The sequence below is a fragment of the Parambassis ranga genome, chromosome 5 (genome assembly GCF_900634625.1).
Source record: "Parambassis ranga chromosome 5, fParRan2.1, whole genome shotgun sequence".
In the NCBI taxonomy this organism is placed as follows: domain Eukaryota; kingdom Metazoa; phylum Chordata; class Actinopteri; family Ambassidae; genus Parambassis; species Parambassis ranga.
The window spans coordinates 11,265,283-11,291,765 of NC_041026.1; the positions used below are offsets into that span (position 1 = coordinate 11,265,283).

At 41.7% G+C, this 26,483-nt stretch overlaps 1 protein-coding gene across 2 annotated transcripts in view; it reads right to left on the minus strand.

Annotated features, from left to right (window-relative positions):
• Positions 1–26,483, minus strand: part of arhgef10la (Rho guanine nucleotide exchange factor (GEF) 10-like a) — a 117,545-nt gene that overhangs the window by 62,373 nt on the left and 28,689 nt on the right. For both annotated transcript variants that reach the window (XM_028405651.1, XM_028405649.1), the window contains 8 exons: positions 26,318–26,434; positions 21,954–22,046; positions 21,011–21,181; positions 18,987–19,132; positions 17,945–18,117; positions 15,253–15,368; positions 13,858–13,985; positions 3,578–3,678 (listed from right to left, as the gene is read on the minus strand). In XM_028405651.1, coding sequence (XP_028261452.1) covers positions 3,578–3,678; positions 13,858–13,985; positions 15,253–15,368; positions 17,945–18,117; positions 18,987–19,132; positions 21,011–21,181; positions 21,954–22,046; positions 26,318–26,434 — 1,045 coding nt within the window. The remainder of the gene's footprint in view (positions 1–3,577; positions 3,679–13,857; positions 13,986–15,252; positions 15,369–17,944; positions 18,118–18,986; positions 19,133–21,010; positions 21,182–21,953; positions 22,047–26,317; positions 26,435–26,483) is intronic.

Sequence of the window (26,483 nt, forward strand, 5' to 3'; positions counted from 1 at the left end):
TCTTCCTTCAGTCTTTGCTGTTCAAAGAAGCTCAATTTGCTTGTGTTGCATTTGTGTGGTCTCCCTTTGTGCTTGGTTAATTAGCGCTGCACTGATATAGGTGTATGATGCATTATGTGTGATTATTTCTATTAACTCGTGGCCAAACAAAAAGACACAGAAACATGGAATAACACAGCCAGCATCTGCAGGGTGGAATTCTCAGGTGTAAAGTGTAAAACATAATGTTGCTAATTCAGTTCTTTGTGAAATTTGCAGTGTTATTCCATGAAAGAATCTGGAGAGTGGCTGATAATTCAGATGTTAAGGCACCATCTTCAGAATAATCACAGGTTTAAAAGCATGCTGTCAGTCATTGGCAGCAGAAATGAGTGAATTCAGGTGAAAAATGAACTTTTTTCTCTCTCTCTGCAGCCTCCTCTGCCCAAATCCGAGCCTTGATACATAAAAATAGAAATCTAATTTCTTGAAGGATCCTCTCCCCTCTTTTTACTTTACTTGCCATAAAACATCTTCTGTACTTATTTCCTGGGTTTTATTTTATTTGTTGCCCTTACTCTTCAATTTTATGACTTTTTCTTGTAGCTCAGAGCTTGTTCTCCTCATTGCTTTTCATGTTGGTGAGTTAACTTGTGGCTTACATTACTGTTGCTCTTGTGGTGTTGGCTGAAGGCCTAAAAGCTTACATCCTTGTATGAGGATGAGGAACTTTCCTAAGTCACAAAAAAATTAAGCTTTGAAGTTTACCTTAACACCCAGAGGGGGCAATGTGGGTGTTATACTGTGGTTTAAGGCAACAGGACAGTAGGATAGCATGAGAAACAAAGACAACAAAGTGGTGATAGTTAAAGCTGTGACTGTAATCTAAAATGCTGGATGAGTTATTGTTGAGTGCACCAGGATATGCACAAACTCATGCAGTTTCTCTATTGTCAAATGTTGCTAAATTGCTGGAATTTGTTTAAGCTTTGGCTAACGTTGCAAAATAAATTGCATAAGAATTCAGTTCTGCTGCTACATAATGCAGCTTATTGTGCACTGCATCCTATTGTTTCAAAGCAGCAAATAAGAATTTATATACAGTGGTCCCTCGCTAAAACATGGTTCACCTTTCGCTGACTTTTTTGCATACTTTTTTTTTTTACAGTGCATTGTATTCTGCATCCTGATTGGCTGTAGACCACTGTCAATCAATCTCCTTCGTGCCATGTCTCCTGTACAGTACAGAATGCGCTCAGCTTGCCAAATTTACATACATTTTCGATTGCTAGCAGTGTGAGTCTGAAGAGATGTTATAATACTGGACTTATTTTTCTACAAAGGTTTGAACTTTGAGAGTGTTTAAACAAGAGAGAGAAGTGTGAAAATGTTAATGCCTGTCTGAGAAAAGTGTATAAAATGTGTAGTGAGGGGTTTTACAGCCTTAAAACATCACTAATAATTATACAAATTTTGCTTATTGCGGGTTATTTTTAGAACGTACTTCCTGAGGGACCACTGCACTCTATCATTTACACGCGATTTATTTTACCATATATAGAAGGGCCTAGTTTTGTGGGATGGTTGCCACTTTTTATAACACCAGCTATCTGATAAATCATTTAAAGATACATTACATGAAAAAAGCACGATGACTTCACAAATGCAACTGAAGCTGCATAACAGCCGTGTTGACAGACATGCTGCATACACAGACAACAGTGTGTGTGACGAGAGAGCTTAAGGCGACACAGAGGAGAAAAAAAGGAGACAAAAAAGGATGAGAGACACAAAAAGTGATGGCTGGAATTTCCACACAACTTCTGTACTACAATTTCAAGCTGCAGCATAAAAAACTAAGAGCAACAGAGCAGGTGCAGCCAACAAATAAGGTAGAAATGAGAATATGTGTAGAATCCAAAAAGCAAAAATATTCAATAAACTTCTATTCAGTGTCTCCTTTCCAAGTTAATTTTCCAGCAATTATTTCCAAAATGTCGATATGCAGAATAAATTAGGATACCATACTTTCAATCTTTTGTTCATTTCATCCTTTTTAATTCATACTTGATACTCGTGGTCTATAAAAATAAACAAAAAATGGCAACATGGGGGTTCCTCATCAGAATGACAGCTAGGGATGATTTGCATGATTTGGCTTTGAATATCACCCATGTCCACACAGCAGCCACGGGGGAGGAGACGCTATAACTGTGCTGCTGTCCTCATCAGTACGCCTGCTGTGTTGCTGATAAAGGTGTGAGCAACAAGGAAAGGCTGGGGATGCTGCGCTTCACTGCAGCCACAACATCCTCTGCTCTCAGCCTGATGTCTTTGATGTCATTCTGACACAAACCATATACAGCAAGCTCTTCTGGAGGGTCTACAGCTGCACTGCATGCTTCATGCACCTCTATACCCCTACTGTGAAAGGCAGGCCAGCAGAGCAGGTGAAGAATCCAATGTGGTGTGTTGTTGTTTTTTTATTGAAATATGCAGGGATAAAGGATCTGTGGAAGCAAACTCTCAGCAAAAGTTTTGTAAAGGACAGAGGATGCGAGGCACTGCTCTTAACCTTCACCCAACCTCAGCCATTGATCGTTTCAGTGTTTGCTTTAGTATTAAACCACAGAAAAAAAACAGTGGCCAATCATTGAAGTGAAACATTCTAATGTTTTCTTTCATAACTGCAATGACTTTTTCTGAAACCTTAAATGTTTTGGTGCTAACGTTCACTGCAATGACCTCTGGGTTGAAAGACGCTGCAGCTACACAATTGAAGCTGCACACGCGGCGCATTGAGAGACTTCCTGCAAGCACTACAAACCCCAACTAAAGTGTGTGACAAGAGAAAGTGCTCAAGGCGACATAGAGAGTGGGAGAGGGTCGGAGGGGAGCAGAGGTTGTGAGTGGGTTGAATATGCGTGCCATCATGGCCAAATAAGCAGATTAATGTCCTCGATATAGTCTCATCTCTGCTTTTACCATTGGATGACAGAACACATTGATGAACCAATGAGAGAGGGACCTCCTGTACTACAGCATGGTCAGACTGCATAATAGGCAAAAGTCTGGGCAGAGCAAGGCAGCGGGTTAGAGGAAAGAGGTTGGACACGTAAAAAAGGAACTGTGCTGCTCCCTGCTGGGCAGGGCCTGACCATTTCTTTTTTTCCTTACAGTGCTAGATGATGACCACTGATAATGAGGAAGAGCAAACAGTAGCAAAACAGCTTACAGGTATTCTACAACCGAAGCTTTGAATAACAGAATGTGCCCTTCATGATTACCTCTCGGGAAGGAATCTTTGCTGAATGATGTTTGTATTCATGATAAGTGAAATCTTTGAACTGCATTTACAAACGTGACACTGTTTAAACTGTGCTTCTTTTCCCTGGTTATAAACTTCACATGACCCACTTAAAGAGTCTGGTGAACACCAGTTGTGCACTTAGCCAATAGAATGAGAAGCAAACACCGATGACGTGTCTGTGCCTCTGACTTAAAACATTGTTATTTTTCATTTCATTGTATTACATCATCCTGTTTAAAAAGAAATGACATAGTAATCCTTCCTGTGTGTGTGTGTGTGTGTGCTTACGTAATGCAATCTTGGCCAAGTGCAGACGGTTGACCCAGGAGATCTTACTGAGGGGGTTAGGAGTGTTGAAGACCACCATGAAACTGACAGGTCGCCCTGACCTAGAAGAGCCAAGACAGGAAAAAACAAAGCTCAGGCTCCATTTTGTGCGAACAACAGATGTATCAGTACTTACATTTTTAACATTTCTTCACAAAACAACAGTGTAGAAACTTATTTGATCATGTCAGACAGTAGCAATAAAAAATTAAAAAACACAACTGAAGAATTTTATTGTGGAAACTGAAAAAAAATAAACTGCAGGCTTTGTAAGCAGAAGATACCAAAACTCTACATGCCACATGTAATCAATATAAGTTGTTATGATCTCAATTAGCCTGAAATGGCAAACAGATCACATGCTTTTTAAAGGAGAAGTTCACAAATACAAGCTAAAGTGCATATTACATATATACCTTAGATGTGCTATATAAAAACAGAAAGCACAACAGTACAGGCAGAGAAACAAACAAGAAAAAGATTTTTTTTTTCCATTTCATGGGACTTAAACTTTAATACAGCAAGATTTTTTTTTATGTCGGAACAGCTGCTTGTCTGCTCATAGCTCTACTGTGGTTCAGCCCTGTAAGCTGAGGCTTTATGTTCTCAGCCCTGCACCTCAACATTCAGGACAGGTTGTGATGATCACACAGCCTGGTCACAGTAAATCGTGTAAAAGTGAAGCTCAGACACTCAAAATGCTGCTAATGTGAAGGCTTTGCTGGAACAACCTGTACACACTCTGTTCATCAGTAAGCGACAAACCAAGCTCTGACAAAGTAGAAAAACAGCACAGAAAACCCTGATAGCAACAAAATCAAAGCTTTTGACACCTATATCATCTAAACTTAATTATAGAAACATAATTATAGATTATGCTGCCATACATTTCCATGAAGACATTTTGCCTTGAGACTAGAACCCAGTATAAAAGCCATGAATTCCATCTAAACTAACCAAGGAGTCGGCGGGCAATGTTCAAAGTATGACTTTTTGTTAGTTTACCAAATACATTATTCTGGAAAACAAGGGCTGTGTGCATATAATTTAATTTAAATGAAATTAACTGGTCGATCGACTGGCTGACTGAATGGCTTGCTGGCTGGTTGAAGAATTATTTTGTCATGGCAGCAAAAAGCCTGTTGTTAAGCCTCTTTCTTGGTAGAGACAGAAGCAGTGACGGATAGATCCTCCGTGATCTAACACAACCCAAGCTGAATTCTTTTTTTAAAGGGAACTCAGCAGACTCCACAAACAGTGGAAAACTCCAATGGCCAAACAGTAAACTTCTGAATGTTAATAAGTGGTTAATATTGCTTTTTTTTGGAGGGGGGGGGGGCTGAATATCAACAGACAGAAAAGTCAATTTGTGGGAGCAGATTAGCTGGATACTGAACGTTTCTGGTGAGTGTTATATTTCACAATTTCGTTGTCATAGAAACCAAACTCCAGTGCAGTGTGGGGAGTGCCTTTTTTTGATCAAGAGCTGGGACAAAGCACTCCCCATCTTTCATACCAGAACAAAAAAAAATCTACATTGTTAAATAAACTGATTAATTTCAGATTAATGAAGGTGCACAAAAGATGAATGAATAAAAACACTCATTCACCTGGAGAGATGTTGTGCCTCATGCTCTACACCGGCTAATATATACCTATGCATTTCCATAATGTAACAGAGTTGAAAAATAAATTGTTGCTGCCATCCTAAATCATGTTAATGCTCTTTGCTTATGGCCCTTTAACATGTTCAAACTATATATCTTTATAGAGGAATTTACATTTTGCCTCCTGTATGGTAATTCAGGTAATTTTTGAAAAAGGTAAATATGCTGTCAGTTATATACAGGTGTGAGTAAGAGCATATTTCCATCGACTCTAGACATACATGGCTTTACTTTCACTGACTGTTCACTCTAAAGACAGCTGACCTTCCAGAATTAGCCGTCAGTTAACGATCTCATTTAGCCCTACACTAAGCGAGCAGGTGTTGTGTCTCCTTTATCCCTTCAGGTCAATTTCTCTTCATGAGATGAAAGAGCCACAAAATGTATCAACCTGTCCTGGGCAGCAAAGCACAAGACAATGGGAGTTAAACAAATAAATGTCACTCAGTGCTTTTATAGCCCGATCCTTCATGGCTCCCTGATCTTAAGCACCTGTGTATCTTTTCGTTAGTGTCTGCCCTGACTAAAAAAATGTCAAGTGTGTGACACAACGTGTTGTAAGCTCAGATTTGTAGCAGCAAATCATGAACCAATGATTTTTTTATGTTTACTTTGTAAAGATTTTCAAGTATTGACAGAAGGACCAATAAAAGATTAAGCAGCTGATTTATGCATCAGTGATGTTGTATCCTCTGTACCAGCTACACCTTTAGATGTCATCTGGTCATACAAGATGCTGTATTATTATTTCAGGCAGGGAAGAAGGGTGCAGCAATGCAGAAGAATGACAGTTTGCTATGAAACTAAAATGGTTACAGAATAATACTCGGAGACCAACCGGTAAAATGGAACCAAATAACCCACCGAACCTGTCTGTTACTGCCTGTCTTATAAACAGCAGCAGTCTGTTTTTCAGAAATAACACACCACAGAATTCAGGGATTGAACCAAAATAACTCATAAAGTGTTAGACATGTGGTTTCATCACAAAACATAGCCAAAGTTTTATTATTCATATTCAAAACAAATTCAACCCAACACTCAAAATTGCTAAGATCAAGACCATCCGGTCTCAGGGTGATGCTGAAAAACGAATCCGTGCTTCTGTCACTTCTAGGCTGAACTACTGTAATTCATTATTATCAGGATGTCCAAACAACTCTGAGAAGTCTGCAGCTGATCTAAAATGAGGCAGTCAGCATACTGACAGGAATCAGCTGGAGAGCTCATGTTTCTCTCTTTTCAGCATCTCTTCATTGACTCCAAGTGCAATCCAGAATAGACAAAATTCAAACACAAGACCCTAAGAGGCCGAGCTCTGCCGGGACCTAATAGTTCTGTTTATTCCCAACAGGATCCTTTGGTTTTTGAGCACAGGTTTCCCAGCTTGTGTTTCCCAGAATCTCTAAAAGTAGTTTTTGTGGCTAAAGCCATGGCTGGAACAGGCTTGATGATAACTCCCACATGATCTACTGACCATGAATCAAATCAAATCCAATCAAATTATCAAAATACAAAGACTGTTTTTTATACTGTACTGAAAATGAGCCCACAAATTAGAATGAGCAAAATATGATATGAGCAAAATATGCCAAGCCTGTTTGTGGTTCATGAGATTAAAACATGTCCTACACATAGCCCCACACATCTAGTATGTGTCAGGCTCCAGAGTGTGCTACAGATGGGAATAACTAGTGTTACAGATACCACCTACACTAAACCCTGAGTTTCATTAAGTATCTATTTTAGTCGTTTTTCTGCTAGCTTAAAACCACACGCCATTTCTGAAATAAAAATCATTTCTTACTGCTAAGCACTCTGTAGTGAGACTGGCAGACTGGGCCCAGTGTTAGCAATGACTCAGCCACAATGTCTAACCACTGACAGGGGCCCTGTGTTGTCTGGATTGATCAGGCTTTATTGGAACTACAAGCAAGCTGTCTGGCCAAGGATGAGACGTCTTTTTAAAGCACTAAGCAGCTTTCCAAAATAATGGCCCTGCCTCAGTCACCTGTACAACTGCTCCGTGATTCTGAGGCGATGAAAGAAAGAAAAGTGCAACAGGGTGGTGTGAAAGAGGGGTGGAAGTGGCAGGGGAAGAAGGGGGGGGGGTTCTCAGGCACATATAAGGAAAGCAATTTCACACTCAGACATCATTAGAAGGTAATTGAGTGGAGAACAGTGCTCAGTCGGAAATTCTGCTTCTGTCATACCTGCCACTGCCCGCTGCAAATTCATTTTCATTTCAGAGAGGAAGGATGAAAATGGCCGAGAGACACACACACACACACACACACACACACTTACGGTGAAAAAAAGCAAAAGATTTTCGACGGGCAGAATAAAGTAAGATCTCAAACTTCCTTGACATGTTGAAAAAGTGGAACTTGGAAAAAAGGTGTAATTCATACCATTCGCTGCTTAAATATAGCAGAGGCAATTTGCCGAAGACAGAAGGGGAGACAGGGTGTGACGAGAATACAACTACTCACTTGGCTGGATTCCTTAGGTAACACTTCATGCCCACACGGCATCAAACATGCTAAACTGAGCGCAGTCTCCATTCCTCCCCTCCTGCCCACTGATTGACAGCCGCAGTGCAGGTGTGGTGCACTGCCAGAATGGAAAACTAGGCTCAGGCATGCTGGCAGAGGGGAGATGAGTAGAGCTGAGAGGTAAGGCAAGTCAAAAAAAAAAAAACGAACGGGCAGGGAGAGGAGAGAGAGAGAGAGCGAGGGCAGAGCCGGGTGTGAGGGAGCGAGGTGAGGAGCCCGGTGGATTTATGGGAGCAGGTCAGTGCCGAAGCACACGTGTGACACTAATGCACAAGGACAGGACAGATGTAGGAGTGAGTGCTGAGTGGCAGCCTGTCATGCACCCATCCTTCAGTTCACCTCCACCCTCCAGAGAAGGCAGTCAGAGAGAAAGTTTGCTCTGCAAATAGTGAGATGAGTTAAAGGAGGCTGTTCAGCGTCCCTTTAAAAGGTTGTTGATTTACTTCTGGAAGGACCCGACAGGAATATACAACAACAGTTGACTCAAACAGGCTTAGACAAATGTGATTTGTAAAGGTGACCTGGCATAGAAAACAGTGTTCAGCTGTAGGTGATGCTCATTCCTATAAACTGCAAAACCTGGAGGTAAGGGATATGAAGGACTTAGGTCCAGAATTGCCCTAAGACGTTTGAGCTGGCTGTGGTTGCATGCAGGTTAACGGTCCATGTGGAGAGTAAAGGAGGCGGAACACGCTGTCATAGCCTGTCGGCGAGGAAGATTTTTCAAGCACTGTAGATTTGTCAAGAAAATAGCTTAAACAAAGCCGCTGTTTTGATTTAAATCTGTTACTGGAGACATGTCGTCTGACTGTAAGCAACGTCTTAGCCCAGAAACTACCCTTCAATATGAAAGCATATTAAAACCATCCGTCCCCGAGAACTCTCTCCCTGTGACTTTATTGCTCTTGATCCAGATTCCAACACTAAATGGCTCAGCCAACAATGTGCTGCCACAGACTGACACACTAATAGCCCTTTAACACATTATTTCACTCCATGACGCAAGACGTGTACACCCCGTCAGGTCCGACCTTTGATACTGTTGATCACAACTAAATGTCTGGTTGTCACCATATATGACACAGGTCTGCACTTAGCTGGAGAATTACATGTTCATGACAAAGTTACATTTAAATTCACTTTAAGTGCTTCCAGCTGTGTTTACAGTGAAAGTGGTTAAAGGGCGTGCTGACCTTCTGTTCCTATAGGATTGAGTTTCTTGGCTAAAAGCTCAAATTTAAATAAACATTTAAGAGTTGTTGGAGGAAAACATACAAACAAACTGACCTGTTATATTACAGCGTATAATTAAAAGTTACCTAATGATGTCACCAGAAAGGAAAGATAGATGAAAGTCTTACCACTGTATGAAGTTTATGAGAATAACAATGTAATATTTATGTTATTCTGTTATTTGTTTTTATTTTATTTGTGCAATTTGTTAAAAAACAAAATAATTTGAAATTATGTGAGTCTGTTTAGTTTTAGTTCTGGTGAAATTTCCCCTGTGGGGGACTAATGAAGGATTATCTTATCCTAAACAGCACTCAGTGGAGAGATAAAATACCTCCTTAGTACTAAGGAGCACATCTCTTCAACTTGTTTTGACTACGCAGGCGGTTATTTCCACTAAAGCTGGCCAAATAAAATATACTGTAGGGCCCCCCTCTGCTCTAGCCCCATTACACCTGATCGCTGGGTAAAAGTAGACATCTGAGGTTATTCTTGCTCACCTCCAGGTGTGAACGTGGTGACATGTTGGAATGTGAAGAACAGAAGAAAAAAAATGAATTCTGTTCCTGGATAAATAAGGTTGAAAATAGCAGGTGCAGAGGAGGATTGCTTTTCACTCACCATCATACACTATATACAGGTGTTAGAGCAACACACCGCTATCTTCAGAAGTGCACTTTGGGGGACAAGTGCCTCCTGCTGTCTGTGGTGCTGAATCTGGCACTTCTCAGCACTCACACCGGCGGCCAGGACTCCCGCTGGCAGGGACTGATGGCCAACAGCGTGCGTTTACTCATCACTCTGATGATTTGCCTCACCTGCCAACCTCAATAAATATATCCTGTTGTTACCGATCCTGAATCGCGGAATCATGAGCTCCGTTCTCCTCAGCCCCACTCTGCTTAATTAAGAGTCATCCATTTACTTACTTAGTTCACTGCCCTTGTCTGTGTCCAACTGAGTTAGTTTAAGTGCAGTAGATTTGCTTGTCAGTGGTAGTCGATTCTGTGCTAAGACAGAAATATACAGATATAAGCAGTTAGTATTCCCTTTAACAGCTACACACACAAATCTTCAGTCAGTGCTATGAGAGCCTCAACTAAATTCTCTTTACCCCCAGTGGAGTTCAACACATCAGAACGTAGACGAGGACAAAAAAACATTAAACAAACTTCAGTAAAACTACTTTCTTCTCAAGGACCCACTGGATGAAACAAAGGAATTATCTTTTTCTGCTCTTTAAGTGGGATCATGCTATTCCACCATCAACAGCCCTTCAGGCACATGACACAATAAACCCTCTCTGCTGTCCAGACGCTAAGTTAAGGTCACAAGGACCCTGAAGAGGCTCTCTGGGAGCTTGTCTATTTGGACAAGACTGCCTGTCAGAATGAACTAGAATTGGAACCTGAAATACAGTCATCTGTGAGAGGAAATTCTGACACCTGCCATCATGCAGGTAGTCTGCACATGAAAGATTCCATAACAAAAAGAGGCTCACGCTCTTCTTTCATGCATGTTGTGCTGATGGATGACCTAACAAACACATTTGGTGAAAAAAATGAAATTTAAACTCCGTATCTATGGCTTGCCAGCCTGACCCATGTATGTGTGCCTGTGGTTGCTCCTGCAGTCGCAGTAAAAGAGGATGTTAATGAACTGCTGTCACACGTAGGCTGGTGCCTTTGAGGCAGCAGTCAGGATTCTCTCCACGTACCCGTCTGTTTGCAGTGTGGAGGCTGTGATGTGCTGCCTGACTGCAGAGAGTCGCTTGCGGCCAGACAGGAGGGGACCAACTCAGTACAGGGGGTCCCTGCTGAGGTTCCACTCTCTCACCAACAGAGCAAAGGCTCAACTCTGCATGCAAGTGTGTGTGTGTGCGCGTTTGTTCCCCTTTTTGTGTGTGTGTGGGGGGGTTATGTGAGTGTGTGTGTGTGTCTCTGAGATGCAGTTGCAGCTAGAAGCATGCGTGAATACATGAAATGTGCACACACAGATTTTGGAAGCACTGTTGTGCACTGTAGATTGTAAATCAGATTATCAACAAATCCGTGAAGGATAAGGGAAACTCCACATACGTATGTGTGTGTGTGTGTATACGATTGTGTGCTGTGTTTGTGTTTGTGAGAGACGAAAACAGTGCCCACTGCTCTCCTCTACAATCTGCCACTACTGCACCCTGGGTAGTGTCAGAATGGTTTGGGCACCCGCTGTGCCACCTGTCACCCCCGGCCCCGAGGCTCACTGCCAGTCCAGCCACCCAACACTGAAGCCCAGCCTCAATTAGATTGCTATCACACAACTCTAGAATTGGCTTCTTTCCTCTGCCGGAGATTTTTCTCTTTCAGCTGACATTGTTTTGTTTTTTGTTTTTTTTACATCTCTGCAAAAACTCTGAGGCATTTTTTTCCACTATCACTTACCTCACAGGTTTTACTCTGTTGTTTAAATTTTAAATACAAATCTTCAGTTCGGACATCGGACATATGTAGGGGAGGGAAATCTCCTTGTCAGTGTAGTTGCTAATGACATTATCACAGGAACTCAGCAAATAGGGTACCCCTTGAAGGGGAATTCGGGGACTCTCTTGTAAGCATGACATCTGGCTCCACCAAACATCTGAGTAAGCAGATTGGCCCTGCAGGCCTGGTGTGACAGCCGATGAGGAAGCTGGGAGATGTGGGAGAACTGATCTGCACAGCTCTGCTGCTCAAGCTGTCACTTTAGCTTGGCTTGGCACAGTCAGATTCTCCCTGGCTCTGAAGCATTAGGCCCACTCCTCTGACTGCCGCTGCCCTGCCGGCACCAAGCCAAGTCTTTCATGGGGGAGGTCGCTCATCACTCTCGCTCCTTCTTTCTTCCTCTCGTTCTCTCTTTTAGTCTGTCTCAGCAGGACTCTGGCTTCTCTGTCGCAATCTTTCTCTTTTTTTTTTGTCCTCCCTGGACTCTGTCTTATCCTATCCCCACAAGAAGCCACAAAATGGGATCCATTATGATATGCCATTATTTGCTATTCTCTGTTCATGTGCAGTACTCTAAGCTACTCATACATTCTCTTATTGCTATCCCTGCTTTTCAGCTATTCAGCTCCACACACTAACACTGCACATGTTAAGACTACCACTTCAAGTAGGGCATGATTGCCTCCTATGTATAGAATTCATAGACTGTAATAACTATGGACAAAGCATTCGCGATGTCAGCCATAGGTTTCTGTGGAGCCACTCTCACAACCCGCTCACAATGGGGGCTTCTGACCATCACTTTGTAGTCCATCTAAAAAATCTCAATACAGGCAAAGAAGTGGAGCGTGAGTGGCAGTTGTGAAAGCAGGCAGCTATTGCTGTGACTCAGTGCCCGCCTTTCACTCAAAGTGCAAATCTCATGCAAAATTCGTCTCTACCCCCCTCCTCCCCTCCCCCTATCAATAGAGACTAAATCTTTTTTTGTAGCAGGCTGTAAACATGTTTATTTCTGCTGTAAACTTAGACACTGGGAGCCTATAGGGATTGACTGAGCCCACAGAAGCTGCAGGGAGAACTGCAGTTTGTGACACTTCTGCTTACATTAAGCATATGTTTAGTAAGTATAGCATATGCTAACTAAAACTGCAGCTAAAACAATGCTAGGGTCATTTTTTCACATATGCACACACACACTTACATACCTTTAAATGTTAGGTAAAGGCTGCAGCAAATGCACTTAGTTAAATACTCCAAAATGGAACATTTTGTTCAGACAATTCATTATTTCATCTCAACAGAAAAGGAAATTAATGATTTGAGTCAGGTAATTACCCAGTCACGACAGAACAAACTGTTCTCGCCTCTAATTTGCACAAGGTCAGGGCTGGCCCAGTGATCTAAGTGCATATATGTTACCAAGATGTCCTGTGTTTTTATCTATTTTTCTTCCCACTGATCTTGTCTAGTATCTGAAGGAAGTAAACTGCCATTAAAAACAAAATATAAAATAAAACATGTCGCACAGGGTCAGGGGTATGCAGTGGAGTACTGATGATTCATGATTACTATAATCAGTGGATGTGGGTACATTAAAAAGCTTGTCTCTGGTTTGGATACTTTAGCAGATTTTGCACTTTGTGTAGTACATAAAACAACAGTGTAGTGTAGTTTTAAAACAAAACTGCTGTTGTTCGCTGAAATGACAAAAGCAGCAACCTTCCTGAATAATCTATTATGCTACTGCTAGCTGCATTACAGACTGCTAAATTAGACCATACATCTGACAACAACACAGTGGTGCTTGATGAAAAATAAAGAGAAATTGGTCTGCTTTCTTGACCTGTTGTTAGCTTCTGCCTCCCTTTGTTTAGCTTCCTGCAATTTCTTGGGTCTGATTAGTTACGAACTAATCTGTGTATATATAGACTATGATTGCTCACTACTCTCTGCTAGATTTGTACTTTTGTGGATCCATCCTGCCTGTTTTCGTTTTTTACTTTGAGCTTGCCTATTTTCTAAATGTGGACATTGCTTGCTCTTCTCTTTGACTTTTGGTTTAGGGTGAGGGTTAGGGCATGAGATCTTTTACTGAACTTTTTGACTGTGAAGACACCTCTGCACTCAAAATGAGCCACAACATTGTGTTATCTTTAGGTTTGTTGATTGATTGCTGAATTCTGTCTGTGTTTTGTGTAGCAATTTCATCATTAAAAACATTTTCTGTTGAAATATTTAATCAATTAACCACGGAGGAAAACCTGTGAATGTTGATACAGTGCATTTAACTTCAGAGTCACATCTGTCTGTGAAACAGTACTCACTTGTCTGGTCTGCCAGGTACCTGCAGGCGTAAGCGACATTTGTTAGCGCTCTGGATCTGTTCTTCTTTGATGCGAATAAGCCTCTGCAGAGCCAGACACCAGTCCTGGGCCACAGTGGTGTTCAGGTTCTTTGATGGAAAAAGCATACAGGCACAGTTGAGACTTGTTTCTCAGCTGCAGCAGGTCATCCAGCACATAATGTGCACACAGAGGTGTGCACTACAGATGTACATGATAATCTCACCCGCAGACTGAGAAGCACCCACACATTCATTCACAGAAGCTGTGTTCTCCATCCAATAATGTACTGCAGAGGCATTTTCATCCTCAAAATTGTAACACTCACTTCAGTTTAGCACCAGTATTCATTTTACAGTAAAGCCGAGACCCTCAAGTCAAAACGAATCAAATCAATTTTCTGAAGTCAATGAGCTGTGCAGAGATATTTTGTCTATTTGTGTGGAGGACAATATTAGAACTGAGTGGAAAGTGAATATCAGTCATTTAGTGCCAGGCCAATATTACTCCTCCTGAGGACATTGTGCTCATTAAGTGCAGGGAGGCAAAGGTGCCACCATTAGCCTGAGAGGCTCTTTGGTGATTGCTGGAGTATACCTCCCTGCAAGTGTTACTGTGTAGCGTGCTGTTGTTAATGTGATAGTGACACACTACTGGGAAATGTCCTGATTTGAAAGCTACAGGAGGGACAATGACACTTTCTTCTGTAACATTTCAAATCTGACACTTCTATCTAGCACATGAGAGGGAACATCTCGTTCCCACCATTATGGTGCTACTGATGAGTAGATAAATGGGAGCCCTGGTGCTTTTAGAAACTGATGAGTCCAGAAGCATGTGAAGCAGCTCTTTGATCACATTTTAAACATCTTGAAGCTTTTTGTAATTTCATGCAATATAGAGACTTCAACAAACGGTTGTCTTTGTAATATGAAAACCTAATATTTTAGTTTGTACAGCATTCAGCTTTTTAATTTAACTGTGCATACCCGAGTGTTGTCTCAGCTACCTCTCTGATTCTTCTGTGTGTTCTCAGGGCTTAGAGGGTATTGTAGGGTAAGCTTTGGTTTACAGAATACATTCCAAATTTAACACATTTTCATTTAAAATCTTTAGATAACTTGACTATAAATAATTGGTGATGCTGACACCAGCTATGACAGAGAGAATGGCGTGTTTCAAGGTCAGACTGGGAGAACTAATTAGTGTGGTGAAGTGATAAACATAAATTGACTTCTTTGTTATGGGCAGCTGGACTTTTTCCTGGACTTCTTGACTTTCGGCTAATTCTGTTGCTTTTGTTTAGGTTCTGTGACACTGCAAGACACTGCTGCAACAGCATAAAAGTATAATGTGATATGTGAATGTGACATGTACCTGGTATGTCCCCTGCAGTGTGCCCACAAGGAGAGTGACCTCTTCCACCACAGAAAGGTCATGTTGCAGTTCCTGCAGCTCCTGGTAAAGCCGTGGGGGGCCCAGGATAGCTTTACCTAAAAGGTAGGAACACAGGAATAGTTCTTCTTATGCTTTTAATTGCATGTTTTTTTTTACATTTAAAAATTCAATTCATCAATTCATTTTTTGTCATTTGCTCAGCTAGCCTGCTATACGTTTAGCAAAATACTACATATAAAGCTCAAGGTTAAAGTATTGAACAAGCTGAAAGAAAACAATGACACTGTCTGTGGAAGTGTGGAAAGAAAAGTTGCATTAGCTGAAACTCCAGTGGCACTAATAAAAGAGGTTCCATGTGTGGATGGATCGATCTTCATTATTTGTTGAACTACAGAAAGTGAATTTATGAGTTCAAAAAATTAGATGGAGAAACTGTTATTTGGAGCTATGATGCCCTTTTGCTGGCCAAAAGGAATGCAGGTGTCTCATTAGACGCAAAATTCAGCATCGATTTGAGGTCCGCTGCCTTCAAAGTCTCTCTCTCTCTCTCTCTCGCCTACTGCCAAGAATCGATAGCTGTGCCTCCTCCTGTCTGCCATCCTCGGCCCTAACTCCCCTGGCCCACATCTACCCAGCAGCAGCCTCTATGAGAACTGCCTAATTAAATTCTGCAGGTAGATTTTGCTCTGGAGCTGTCCCGCACTGTCACTGCTACCACATAATAAAGTAGCAGAGCTGGTAGGCAGGTTTAGTAAGGCATGCTCCTCTGAGGGGACCTGCAGCTTTTTTGTCTATTCACATGCATAAATGGAGTGAGAGTAATGCCATAAGAGGAGAGAGACAGAGGGTGGGCTCGCATTGTTCATCTAAAGAGCTTTTGGGGTTTAATGGGATCTTTGACATAGGCAGACAGTGACATCTGTCATCTGTGCAGGGAAATCAATAGGTGAGACATCTGAATACAAAGGTGTGCGCTGCGAGGTGCATGAACACTGTTTTTCCTGCGCTCTCTGAAGGGATTGCCTGGACCCCTGTACAGGTTCGTTGAGTCCTCTCGGGCCTGCTGTTGGCAACAGCCCGAGAGGTGAATGTGCTGAGTTGTAATCCAGCGTAATCCAGTTGGTGAGGCAGGATATGGTTTATACACTCAGACATGGCTATCCACACTGGCCGCCAGGCACATAACTCACTGGTGTGGAAGTCCTGAGCCTGGAGGGGTTGGTCCAAGCACTCAGCAGCTGTGTCAGTGATGTTAGCTAGCGGCTTTAAAGACAATGCAGCTTTGACACCTGCATCAAAACCTCAAAACCCTTGTCTAATCCTCCAGACCATGCCCTGGGGTAAACCTATGACTAAATAACTGCATTTCTGAGAGCAGATCAGAAGGGAAGGAATAATAAAGGAGGGATAATCGGCAAAAAAGTAAACAACTGGCACAACTGACTTCCAGGAGAGAGCCTTAACATTAGGGGGTCTACTGCGCATTGCTAGGAACAGACAAGGAGAAAAGCCCAATAGAGATACAGGCATAGGCAAAAGCTAGAGTAAAAAGACAAGCATGCATTTCCCTAAAGGCCATCTTTCTTCAAAAAGGAGCGTACCAGGGTCTGCGGGAGATGAAAAATGACTCCATTTTGAACCATGCTGAGGGAGAGCAGGATTTAGACTTGACACCCCACTGAATGACATCACAGGGGACTATAAATAGATGGGACTGCCTGAATGAAAATATGGGGAACGGCCCCACTGATGTTCAGGGAGGTTTCTGAATAGAAACGATTGAGGTGACCACACCGTGTCCAATGGCGAGGGGGAAAAAAGGAAGAGAGAATGTCAGAATATATATCCGGTGCCTCTGTGGAGCATAACATTTCGCAGAGTTATACACAGGTAAAGAAGAGAGGCAACTGCTCTGAGAGCTAACCTTAAATGATCCCAAAACCTTGCAGCAAACTTGTAAGTATACAAGTATGCAGTTCCTGAACAACGGCAAGAAGTAAATCCGGTGAGAATTGAAACCAGCTCAAAACAGTAGCTGCTTGCTGAGCATGACACAGTCAGGGACCTCTGAAGAAGGCACCATTAATATTTAAGTCATGGAGCTACAACTTTAAGAAGTGTGTAGCATTACATCCTGATAAGGCTTTGTATCTTCCTTTTCCCATGGCACATTTATCAGGGATCTCGTCAAGCTCTGTATACACCAGAGTTTTGTGAGCTGTGGTGAAAGAACTAGTGTTTCAACCACAGATTCCTATCTACCGCTACTGGCTCTCTAATTGGGCCTGGAAAGGGGGGGGATAATCTCTGCAGATTGATGACTCCACTCGAGATGTGTTTGTGGTCTATCAGAGAGTGAAATGAGACTGTGAGGATGATGCGGCAGGGGGCTCTACTACCCCCACATCTCTCGGCAAGATAAAACACCCAGGCAGATGGGAACAAGTGACCATCATCGTCATCCTCCTCACAAACACATCCTCAATCAGAGTGACAAGCAGCATGGATACATCTCTCCTCCCCTCTGTGCGATACTTGAGGACAGAAACAGATTACCGTTGCTGAGTCAGAGGAAGGGGCTGAAACTAACAGTCAGCCCAAGTGATGAGATTAACAAGAGGATGACAGATATGTGAAAAAATGAGACCAGACAAGTTGTTTTTGTTTTTACCTGAAGCACAGATGCCACCTGTTCTCTTCGCCCCACTCTGTTGGAACAAAGTGTCTTTGCCTTGAGAGCCTTCTTGCCCAACCTCTACAACTTGCACCTGCTGTAAGGGGGCGCTCCACTTCATGGTGTATTTGGGGCCAACAGGAACCAGGCTGCTGATATCCGGGGGCCCCCTAGTGGACATGAGAAGAAAAAGAAAAAATTAGAGGGCAACAATTTCAGAGAAATTTCCTTCCTTATGCACTTCCTGTTAACAGCACTACACGGAGCACAATATCTGAGATGCTCTTGGAAATGTCACAAAGAAGAGTTGCGAGTGGGAATTAGAATTTGTATGATCACCCATGTTCCTCGCCAAAAATTGTACCCCTGGCTGTGAGAAGGAGTTCATTGCTATTCATGTATTCCTGTAATCACGCAGACAATCAACATTGTGATCGGTTTGTCAAGATCCTGGAGGGCAGACAAAGTCAACTTCGGGACACTTGAGTTGAATGAGACGTAGAGTGATAATTACTTTGAAGGCTGAACAAGAGGGCTTTAAGCGACATCTCTGACAGGATTTTGCAAAATATACAGTATCTCATTCCTGTTTACTTCTCTTGAGAAAGAGAGAGAAAGAAAGTGAGAGGGAGTGAGGAGGGAGGGTACGAGAGAGAGAGATGTAATCAATGGTGCTGTCAAGGAAGATAAATTGGAAAGAAACCAAAAAATGCTTTATGTCAGTAATCTAGGTCTCCTGAAGCTGTAGTTAGGTATTCTACCATTTGTTTAAAGCTGATAAAGCTCCTGCAACTCCAGATAGTGCTCAAAACCACTAGCAGCTATTTCTCTGTACTATGCAGTTTGCCAAAATATCATTGCAAAACCTAGGGCATCACATTAGAGCCCTGTGCCACCTAACAGCTATTTCTTCAAACTGTGCAATTTACCAGAATCGGCTTTTAAAAACTCAAGACACAACTTCATGCTAGAAGTACACATTATGAACGCATTAGCAAAGTATTCTTGAATGCAAGGGCATTTAGCTCCAGAGACTTACTTGACATTTATGTTGGCACAGATGAGCACATCATCAAAGAGGAAGACCTTTCTCTCCTTCGACTTCAGGACTTGTCCTCGCTCGCTGTACACAGTCTCAATAAGCGTCTCACAAAGGACCAGTGACCCCTGCTCCGAGTTCAGTTGCTGAAAGGGACACAGCAATCAGATCAGAGGCAGAGAGGAGACAGTATCACAAAGGACCAGTCCTCCGGAGTTCAGTGCCTGGAGGACACAGAAGTCAGGCTTGGAGGAACAGATGTCTCATCAGGGATTAGCAACACATTCATTCCACTGAAGGTCATTTAGTGTGTGTGTATGTATTGTATATGCACGCACATCTCTCGGCAAACTAAGTTAGAGAAAGCCTGTACATGCCCTTTCACTAGTTTGGCTTTGCACACTTCTGATGAGACAAACTTCACTGTTATTATGCATGCTGGGAAATATTATAAGACTATTATTTCCAGTCTTTCTACATACTATTCTGAATCCAAACTCACATAACATATAAACACTGGGACAACACTGGGACACACAATCTTTTCAACCACAACTGGGCAACTACACAGAAGAAACCCATAAACACTTTGTGTGCACACACACAGTAAAAGAATCCAATAGAAGATCCAATTTATGCTGGCACATGCTGTGCTTTCTAGTCATCCATATGTTTGGCAGCGGGAAATATAACAGAAAGCTTTTTATCACTTTGGTCTAGCTTCTTTTATGACGGCCTAAATCAATAGTTTTATTTTATGCATGCTGCACCAAACTAAGCCAGTTTCATCACAATTAAAGCAATGGCTCTGTAAGGCAAGCAGCAGGTTAAGCCCAAATAAGGAGTTCCCATTCTGATACGTTGATGTCTGTGTAGCTTCAAAGAAGCGAATCTTAGCAAATAATAAATCCACTCTACTGCCTGCAGTGCAGTAAGGCAGCTCGCCGCATTTCACAAAAGAGGATGTCCTGTCTGCAAGCTGCAGCTGATTCCGGCTCAGATAGCTCACAAAATGAGTCATTAGTCTGACTTGGACTGCTGTTTGATGGCCACAAAATCAAACAGCCCCTTCAAGATGAGATGTGCTGCTAAGAGACTACACCCTTTAAGTCTTCAAGCATCAGGAAGCACAGAGGGCACTGCAGCACGCATGTGTGCTTTTGTGAGTGCATGTTTGTGTGTGTATGAAACCCATTCTCACTCACATTGTTATCGGTCCTATTCTGGTGACTTAGATACTTTGAGACAAAGAATGAATATTTCATTGGATGGTTATGGGGGCAATAGAGGAGACTGTTTCCTATTGGAATTCTGCAGTGTCACCGCAGCAAATGGAATTCTGTGTGAGTGGAGGAGATTGGCCGAATCAGCTCATCTCGGAGTCCTGGGAAGCAAAGGGCTGATAGAGAGAAAGAAAAAAAAAAACACAGCGAGGGTGAAAGAGCTAGGAAGACACAGGAAGATGTAGTCACACTAGAAAAAGAGCAGAAGAGTGTATAAGTGGCATAAGAAGGTAAGCAAGAGAGTAAGTTAAGAGGGGAATAGAGGGGAGGTAAAGTGGAGAGAGAGAGGGGGGGTGAGGGAGACCAACAGGGTGAAAGAGATAGCTCTCTTACAGTTTCCAATTAAATGTCTCATTTACCCCCTAATTCTTCTTATTCAGAGCAGCATTTGTTCAGATTTGCAGCGGCAGGACTGTAATTTCAGTGTGGTAATGGAGTAGCAACGCCTCTGCCATTGCATTTGGTACTGTTTAGGGATGATAATGGGCATCATTTCTAAGAGATAATTTTTTTCTAACTAAAAATGCCTCCCTAGATTAATGTTTGGGAAAGTGATATAAGTGATTGCTATATACAAGTTTAATTTCGAGGTGTTTGGCTCACAGTGATAACAACGCAGGGGAGTTACAGGCCTCAGGGGCCTGGCTCAGAGCTGATTTGATTGGGGACAAATGCAGCGTGCGGCAGGTGCACGTGTGTGCTAGCGTGCGCATGAGGGAGTGCACGTGTATATCCAGTCACCTTACTGAGTAAGCGATCACTGACACTGCGGGCGAGCTGTTGAGTCTCTGCAATCTGGTCGGCTACTCGTTTCTGTTCATTCAGTTTCTCAGCCAGCATCTCCAGCTCTGTCAGCGCGAGCTGCAGGGGCAGGCGGTCCACATGGCCTTTGGGAGTATTCTTAAGCATGTCCTATAAAAGGTCACAAGGAAAGTTTTAGGTACAGAAGTTGAAAATAAGCTGATGATTCAATGTTTTCCTCTGTTTCCTGCAATGCACTGAATACAATTAAAGCCATGTATTCTGGTAGGGAACGCTGCAATCCGCATTAAATACTTAGAACGTAACTGTGTACACCACACTACTAAAAACCTCAAATTATCATACTTAAATTATCTAGCTGTATGTTGTGAGGCTTGCATATCTGTCCTGCATCTATAACCCAGAGAAAAGCTTGCTGTTGTCTTGATCTGCATCTCAGATGTACCTCAGTGCCTTCAGCTCCACTTGCCTGTAATGTATGATTTAATACATACACTTCCTCTTTGGAGTACCGAGTTTAGGCTTGAAGAAAATGCCTGATTCACATTCATAACTTATCTTTTGAATTCATGGATAATCAATGCCTACTGAGGGATGAAATGAGCTACCGCAGATCCAGCAAGTCAAGCTCGAATCCAAATCTTTGCTCAATAGAAAATGGAAGTGAAGATATAAAGCTAGGAATATGAAAAACTGATGTGGCTAGCTACTTTTGCAACTGCAGCCAAGTCTGATGTGAAAGCATGAAAGTACTTTGTATAAGTTAAAATCCATAATCAATGCTGTGCCCTTGCAGCTATGCATCTTTATTAGTGTACATGTTGTGAAATCTTTAACATAGGCTTCTGATTATCAAAGGGTTGATTATATTAAAACAAATTAAAAGTACCAAACAACAACAACAACAAGCAACATTTCATACCTGCAGAAGTAAGATGAACTGAGGGAACCGCTGAATGGGTTTAACCATCAGGCCATACAGCGTGATCCGGTCAACACTAGCCGCCTGCTTCTTCTGAAGGCACAAAGAAAGGAAAAAAATATTAAAACTGAACATGCAGTTCTTTTGCAGAAAGGCCATTAAAGAGGAAACTATGCAACTCCTACTTTAAGAGGAGCTTGTCAGTATTCTCCATAGACCACACGTGGGTGTTTGAGTGGGTGAATAAGGTGAAAACCACGGTCTGTTAGTCATATGAGAGTATAAAAGAGGAGATTTTTTTTTGAGTGTTATGTCTAATGTATTACTGTAGGCGCGGGTCAGGAGAAGATATGGTTGTCAGTGCAGTGTTAAGTCTGTGCCATGATGACACCCTATCGTATAGCAGATACTTGTTCCAATCTCTTCTACCACAGCAATTAATGCTGTGGTAGAAGAGATTGGAACAAGGATCAGCTGTGAAAAACTACTGAAAATATTTGTTCTTGAAACATCTGCAAACACTAGATAATTGATATATATGTGTGTGTGTGTATATAAATATATATTATTGTGACACTTTAAACCCCATGTTTTTGGGTGTGTGTGTGTTTTTGTGGAGAAAAAAAGAGAAGAATTTCATCTAAGTCTTAGTTTTATAGAAATTGACATAATTTGAGTTCAATAAAATCTTTCCATGTGGACTGGTTTTACTATTAATTAAAAAGTCATGTTGCTCCACATGCTATAGATATATGTTTACAAATATCTATAGCATATCTATAGAACTCACAGTTGCTCACAGTCATCAGAAAGTTCAATGTCCAAAAATTCTGCCAGTTTTTATCTATAATGTAATTTAGACAGTTAAAAGGAAAAACAGGTATTTAAATGGTGGATTCTGGAGTTTTGGGGGTTGAATGTATCTTTCCTTGGGTTAAAATAAATAGCTTTGGCATTTTAAAATAAAGATAAGATATGTTTAATTTATACTGCATAATACAAAATAAATTGGATTTATATTTATATTCTGATATTAGACCAGATATTTTGGTAATTGCAATATTCTGGTCCTTCATTTGTGTTTTCATGGCCCCTTAACTTTACAGCCTATTAAATTCATACATGTCTAAGCTTATCTGATGTTTGCAGCTGAGTGAAATGACTGATGAATAACTCCACTTATTGGTCATCATATCCACATTATGAGTCACTATCACGAATATTACCACATACTTAGTATCATTAAATGACATTAACAAACTTTTCATAAGTAAAAATGAACAGAAATTTCTTAAAATATCTTATTTTGCTTGTATTGAACTTCATTAACAATCATTTTAACAGATGATATTTGAGTGGAGTCCTAATATTTCACCCTGTTTCTCTTCTGTCTGTGGCAGCCTGAGACGGCACTGCGTAAATGGAGCTTAAAGGGGAAGCCCTCCTGGCAACTACAGAGCAAGAAACGTTGCACGCAATCATTCGACAAAGACACCAGTGGTCAGCGGTCAGCAGTCACCCAGCTATTAAATCACAGGTGAGGGTAAGAAGGCCGTGATCTCAAAGAATTTATCCGCCGGATTCAATGCTCAGCGTCTGGACAGACGCATAACTTTTTTCACCAGTAACCTTTTAAACCAAAGCTGACCCCTGTGAGAGTGCCATAAATTGTCTGAGGAGAAATCTTTTCCACCACACCTGACTGGGTCAAGATGCCAGTGGAGATGGAAGGCTCTTTCCTGCTCCGAGCACTAAAGATGTTTGAGTGGTGTCAGGTAGAGATGGCTGTGGGTGGGGGGTGCAGAAACTTCACATCATCTTTTTGAAGAACAGAAGAACAGCGACGTATAGTCAGTCAAACTTGTCTAACATAGACGGCATCTGCAACCACAACCTTTGTCTCAGGCCTATATGAATGCAGCAGCAGTTCACCAGGCTTCTGGTTCAGGACATGATCTGAATTTTCTCAGCTGACAGAAAGGTCTTGCCTGTAATAATCACCAATGGGAAACACCAGCCGAGGCAGAGCAGCACTCCTGCTTCCACACCGACACAAAAATTATAGTAACCAGAAAGTGGAGCTGGGAGTGTATCAGAAACTGCAGGCTGTCAATATTTCTTCAGGAAGGAAGCTAAGAATAACAGGTTATCTGACAATGCTGGTATTGACAACCAACAGCGAAGCAGCTTGAACGAAAGCTGAAGAATCACTCAACAAGTTCATGCTGGAGGTCGTCAGACAGGCCTCAACTCATACGACGACTTTAATAAGAGATGCAGACGAACAATCGGCTCTGATAATGATGGTTAGTTAAAAATCATCACAAGAGAATAATGTATCTCTTCAGGCTAGACACAGAGAAATAAACACCCTGCTTCAGCTGCTTGTTGGTGTAATTAAGCATCACATCACACATGATGGTTTTTACATGAAATCTACTCTCTGTCTTCCAAACGTCTTCAACCTGCATGCCAAGAAAAGGAGTCAGCCACTAACAGGCAGCAGCACAGAAAACAGGGAGGCTTGACACCAGGTAGGTTATTTCAATGTCATGTTTTCTTTCAGTTGCTGAATGAAAAGTGGATGATAGTCCCACTGGAAAAGATTAGACCTGGTCGGCTGAGAAAGTAGCAGCAAATTTTAGAGTCGCAGACTTTTTTTTAGTCACTATTTGTAGTATATCCACAGAGGCTTGTAATAAATTTACTATGAATGAGGCCCATGCATCTAATTATGATATACAAATAGAGAAAATCTTTTTTTGTTTTGTGAGATTTATTGCCAACAATGTCACCTGCCTTACTGAGCAGGGCTGCATTTGTTGCCAGGCAACCTCCACCACATAGCAAGAAGCCTTGGCATTTACCGACATGCTGGAAGTGATGGAACTGTCCCTTATGCTAATTTTGGGTGAAAAGCTCTTGACACCTACTTTTGATGTAAAGAAAAAAAGGGGGATATGGGCACTACTGGAAATGCCATCGGACCTGTCAAGTTGACACTTTCCCCCAAAGCTGATGTAAAGTAGATTAGGCTCATCTCCAGCAGGTGCCACCTCCACACCAGCAATGTATTTAAGACGAGACCTCTTTTGTCAGTTTATAAAAGATCTCTGGACCATTTTACATTACTGTCAATTTGATAAATATATTTTCTCCTGCTCTACTCTAAACTCACCTAAATGACACTCTCTCACTCTTTTTCTACACTCATAATAGCAAAGAAAGACCTGTATACCTGGTAACTTTCCTTTTCCTAGGCTTATGGTCCCTCCAAAATATTTTAAAGCGAACATAGTAGAGCCCATTATTGATTGACTGTTTTTGCCAGTCAGTGCCTGTCCATTGTATCATTTGTTTTGTCTCCACATTTCCAGCAAGCGCTGCAGGGAGAGACAGAAGAACCTTTCAACAGAAAGGATGAGACGTATGTTATCTGGAAGAACATGCAAGGCTGTCAGCTATGTGATCTGGTTCTGTAAATCAGCATTACAGCTCAATGATCCGGATCATACCCGTGCATGAATGCTGGGCGCACAGGGAATTGTTAAACTCACATTTTCCCCCCACCTCACCCCTCCTGCTTATGATCCCTGATTAATGCCTGAAACATTAAATATAACAGAAAAGCACATCTTGATTGTCAGGTCATAGAAAGTGCCTCATTTTTTTCATTTTCCACTCCATTTACTGCATATATTCCAAGAGGTGCATGAAACACCATACAAATTCACACCTGTTATTGTCAGATTTGGAGAATTATTGTATGATTCTAACAATAAGGCCTCATCCTGTCCATAATGGCAACATGGGTTAATTGTCAATAATATGATTGATTGTACTGGCTTCAGTATAAAGGCAGACGGACATCCAGGGCTCATATCCCACTATCTTTTAATTTAAATTAATTTTGAGTCACAGGTTATGCTTTGATTTTACCAAATCAAAGCATAACAGCGTAACAGGGTAAAGTTTCGGAAATAATTAAGGCCTGCCACAGGGCACAGTCATAGCCATAAAAATTCAACCACGGCCTACATTATAATGGTGAGGACGGGCTGGATTATAACATGAATACAGGATGTGCATTTGCCTGGACAACCTTGGACATTTCCAAGGTTACATTCCAGGCAAGTGGCTTATCCAGCTTTTCAATCTAATTGTTGCCTGAAGTAAAAACTATGTGCTTGTCAGCGAAATTTCACAAAATCAGGGCCAAAATAAATCACAAGTTTGTAGAGATAGCCATGGTTTTCTAACACAACAAAGCATCTCCTGTGTATGGATTCTTCCGTTGGGTAGAGAAAACATAATTAAGAAAATAACATATAAATACATACCAAGGGTGTGTAGCTGAAGCTCACCTTTAAGAATTCCAGAAAAGATGGTTTGGACATGCACGCCTTCTTAATTAGAGCCATGGCATTAGTGAAGTTGTTCACATAATCGCTGTATACATCCAGCACCATGGACTTGGAAAACTGTACAAAGAGAATGCACAAACAGGAAGCATTATTATCTGAATTTGTT